This window comes from Lolium perenne, chromosome 1 (assembly GCF_019359855.2).
Source record: "Lolium perenne isolate Kyuss_39 chromosome 1, Kyuss_2.0, whole genome shotgun sequence".
NCBI classification, from domain to species: domain Eukaryota; kingdom Viridiplantae; phylum Streptophyta; class Magnoliopsida; order Poales; family Poaceae; genus Lolium; species Lolium perenne.
In genome coordinates, this window is record NC_067244.2 from 41,911,003 (window position 1) to 41,915,045 (window position 4,043).

General features: G+C 49.0%; 1 protein-coding gene across 1 annotated transcript; it reads left to right on the forward strand.

Annotated features, from left to right (window-relative positions):
* The first annotated feature begins 1,762 nt into the window (after nucleotides 1-1,762).
* LOC127347846 (uncharacterized) lies at nucleotides 1,763-3,776 on the forward strand. The gene has a single exon (XM_051373997.2). The coding sequence runs from the start codon at nucleotides 1,855-1,857 to the stop codon at nucleotides 2,917-2,919; it is 1,065 nt and encodes a 354-aa protein (XP_051229957.1). The 5' UTR covers nucleotides 1,763-1,854; the 3' UTR covers nucleotides 2,920-3,776.
* The last annotated feature ends 267 nt before the right edge of the window (nucleotides 3,777-4,043 follow it).

Genomic DNA, 4,043 nt, shown 5'->3' on the forward strand with positions numbered 1-4,043 from the left:
GAAAATTACCGACATACTGATTCATACTAAAGAAAAGAAATTACTAACAAACTGAAGAATACTTAAAACTCATAGAAGGCTGACAGGGTAAATAAGATAGTGCTCAGAAAATCATTGCACACCCACCAAAAACAATATCAATACTGTTTGATCCATGCACACTAACCAAAACATGAATGGCCATGTTCATCTATGATAATCCAAACATTAAAGACCATAGCTCAAAGCATGATGACAAAAAACATGACACTGCTACTTAACATAGGCCATATACACCAATGCAGCACTTAAATCCCAAAACGGTTCAACCTTCAAAATATACAACAACTAATAGCAACAAAATCTACCCACACTATATCCACTTTCAAAAGTTTCTCAAAGTCAAAAGAGGCACCATAACAAACATAGTCGAAGGAGAAGAGGGTTCATTCACTAAAACCATAGACCCCATCCTCACAGAAATTAACATACTGAAAGACTGAAGAGAAGAGACTATATGTCAGATGAATTAGTGAAAGACCTGCCTTCTCTCGGCGAATCAAACAAAATTATTCAGTGGAATTGGTGACCCTACTCTACTTCTCCTGTACATTTGGATACTGTCTAGACTAAAGCATATTCCTCTATCTGTACTTCTATACACTGTGATTTGGCACATTATTTGGACCTTGTGACAGAAAATTAGTCCAAAAGGGAATGGTGTTAATCACAACATGAATCGTAACAAATCCCCATCCTATATCCACACTCAAGGATAAAAGGGACTAGGAAGAGAAGCAGCAGCATACTTGAGCCAGGAAGCACCTAAATCCAGTGAAATCGAGACAAAACTCGAGAACTACAACCCCAATCAAACAACAACTGATGCGTCTCTCAAAACTCATGCGACTCCAAAATTAAACTAAGGTCGAAATCCAGTGAAATCGAGACAAAATCGAGCACTACACACACGAATCAACAACAACTGATGCGTCTCTCACAACTCATGCGTCTATCGCGTGACCTCGAGCACAACCTACCAGGCACCTAGCACCACAAAATCGGAGAATAAAAAAGGCAGAGGACATGGGAAACAAGAGATTACCCATCACGTCGACGGGACCTAGATCTTCTGCGCTTGCAAATCGCTGACATCTTCCCCGGTGGATGGAGAAGAACAGGAGAAGCACATCTCCCCATCGCGCCTACCGCCGGCTGCGGCGACGCAGCACTCCCGGTACCGAGCGGCACCGGCCCGCCCCTGACGCGATGCGCGCCGCTGTCAGCAGCCCCCGACCCCTCCAACAGCGCGCCGCGCAGCCCCCCAACCCCTCCAACACCGGCCGCCTGCAGCCCCGACCGCTCCGACACCGGCCGCGCTGCAGCCCCCGACCGCGCCGACACAGGCCGCGCTGCAGCCCTCGACCGCTCCGACACCGCCCGCGCTGCAGCCTTCGAAGCTCCCCTCGCCATGGATGGATCCGGGACAGAGCCACACGACGACGGGATAAGGGGAAATGAAAAATTCAAAAGAAAAGCTGAAAAAGGAAAAAGAAGAGACGCGGTGCGGGAGACTCAACGGAAGCTGAAAAAAGATGCGCCAAGATTGGTGAAGACATCGGACGGCTGAAAAAGTGGCTGTTTCCCAATTGAGAAACAGCTAGCTGTTTAGTAGGAAATGTGAAAGAAAAAGGTGTATAGCGCGTGCCCATGAAGGGCGGGCCTCACGAAGTGGTAGACGATGTTGGGCCTTGCGCAGCTACCAATTTCGTGTTTCCGAGCTTCCCAACCACTTCCCCGCAGGCCCATGGTTGTCTCCATAGCTCGTCTCCTCTTCGCCCTAGCTCGCCGGCGTAACCTTCTCCCGCCGCCCCCATGCTCCCCCTAATCCGCCGCCTCACCGCCGTTCCTTCCCGCCTAGCCGCCCGCGCACTCCGGCAACCACCTCTCGGTCGAGCCGCAACGACGGCGTCCACGACACCCGCGGTATCCTCCTCCCATCTCGCGGCGGGTTCGCCGCCTGCAGAGGATCCAGCAGCTGATCAGGGGTGCGAGTCGGAGCCCCTCGATCGCGACTGGGGCTCCACGCTGTCCCGAGCGGATCCGGCAGAGCTGGCCGGGATTCTCCGGCGTCTGCACGACGACCATACCCATCTAGGCCTGGGCACCTACAATCTGCTGCTGAAGCGAGCGTGCGAAGCACACAACTTCGCGCTCTTCGCCAAGGTATTCAGATACCTTCTGCTCTCCAAAGCCGCTCCCGACTTGACCTCATACATGCATGTCGCCAGGGCCATCGGGGATTTAGATGACCCTGAACCGATGCTCAGGTTTGTTAGAGAGGTATTGGAGATCACGCATGGCAGGGATCCCACGGTGGTGAACCGTATTGTTTTTGCCGTGGGTAAATATGGCCACATCGATAAAAGCTTGATCATATTCGAGGAGCTGAAGAAAGATCAGAAATGCTTGGATGTCGTCACGTTCAACACCATTTTGGACATGCTTGGGAAAGCCGGCCAGATTGACCCAATGCTCCGAGAAGTGAAGCTGATGGAGGAGCTTGGCATTGCTGCTGACATCGTAACATATAATACGGTGATAAACTGCCTGCGCAGGCTTGGAAGACTCGATCTGTGCAAAAGCTTTGCAACGGAGATGGTTGGGAGGGGCATCGATCCGGATTTGAGAACATATAGCGCGCTCATTGATGGTTTCGGCCGGGCGGGCCGTGTTACCGATGCCCTCGAAGCTTTTGAGCAGATGAAGAAGTCACACCAGCCTTCGGTTTATGTCTACCGTGCACTGATCAGTGACCTGAAAAAAGCTGGACGGTTTGAACTTGCACAAAAGCTCTCCGATGAGATGGATTCAAGTGCTTCGGATCTGTTAGGCCCTCAAGATTTCAAGAAGAAGTTCAAGGGGAAAAATGGCAGGTGAAAAGCAGATGAGTTACCTACCAGGCTTGTATGATTCCTACACATGCGCCAGGTGCTGGTACATACTTCCATACTCCCAATGGATATTGGATTACCGGTTAGCGTCTTCAGAAGATGCATCCCAGGAATGAAATACAGAACCACAAAGCTCAGATTGCAGTAGCGTTATGGTTGCAAAGGCACAGCAATGATCACAGTGCTATAGAACTGAATGAAATATCTTAACTCCATTGCTGATGCGTGTTCCAAGAGATGAAGGAACCCAATTCAGCAGCCACTGGTAGATCTTCCAGGACTCCATGACTCCTTCACATGCACCAGGTGCTGGTACACAGTTTCAGTCTACCAATGGACGCCGGTAGTGTTGGTTGACATCTTCACAGTATGTAGCCAAGAAGAAACAGAGAACCGCAAGGCTCAGATTAATTACAACAGCATGATGGTTGCGAAGCCACAACAATGATCGCAGTGCTAAATGTCATAACTGCGGGCCGTTGCTGATGTGTGTTTGAAAAGATGCACAAGCCCAGGTCAGCAGCCACTGTGATGATTCCCGGTTGAGAAATATGTGATACACTGCTGGATCATCACGTGGATCATGGCTGTTTATTGATAAGAGTGTTGTTTTGCTCTGAACGTCTAGGTGTACAATTTTAGCATTTTTCATTCATCTCCAATGCCCAGGAGAATAGTGGAAACTTGGGATCTGGTCTTCTGTAGGCTTTTCTCGTAATCACTAGGTATAACAGGAACCAAATTACCATCTTCTCCTACAGAAGAATGAAAATTGTACTTGTTTAAGTTGATTGTATCCAAATTTCCTTGGCTATTTGATCATCTTGACACTGTTGGGATGCCGCTACTGATGTGTCTGGGTGTATCCATACTCTCTTAGCGACTAGTACTTCTGTAGAATTTAAGCATATGCAGCAGATGCCATAATCAGCTATCTGTATCAAATAATCAGTGCTTGTTCATATGTGTGCAGAGATATAGGACCAACATTGACCACTAACCCGCAATTTGCGTGGGGCATGTCTTTGTCCCACCCAACCTCTGACCCAACAAATACCTGCGTCTCAAGTCTGAGATTATTGTTCTCAAGCATTGCTTTCAACTAGACTC

Excerpts from the sequence above, each read along its gene's own strand:
- LOC127347846 (XM_051373997.2), top strand. The coding sequence starts at position 1,855 with ATGCTCCCCCTAATCCGCCGCCTCACCGCCGTTCCTTCCCGCCTAGCC.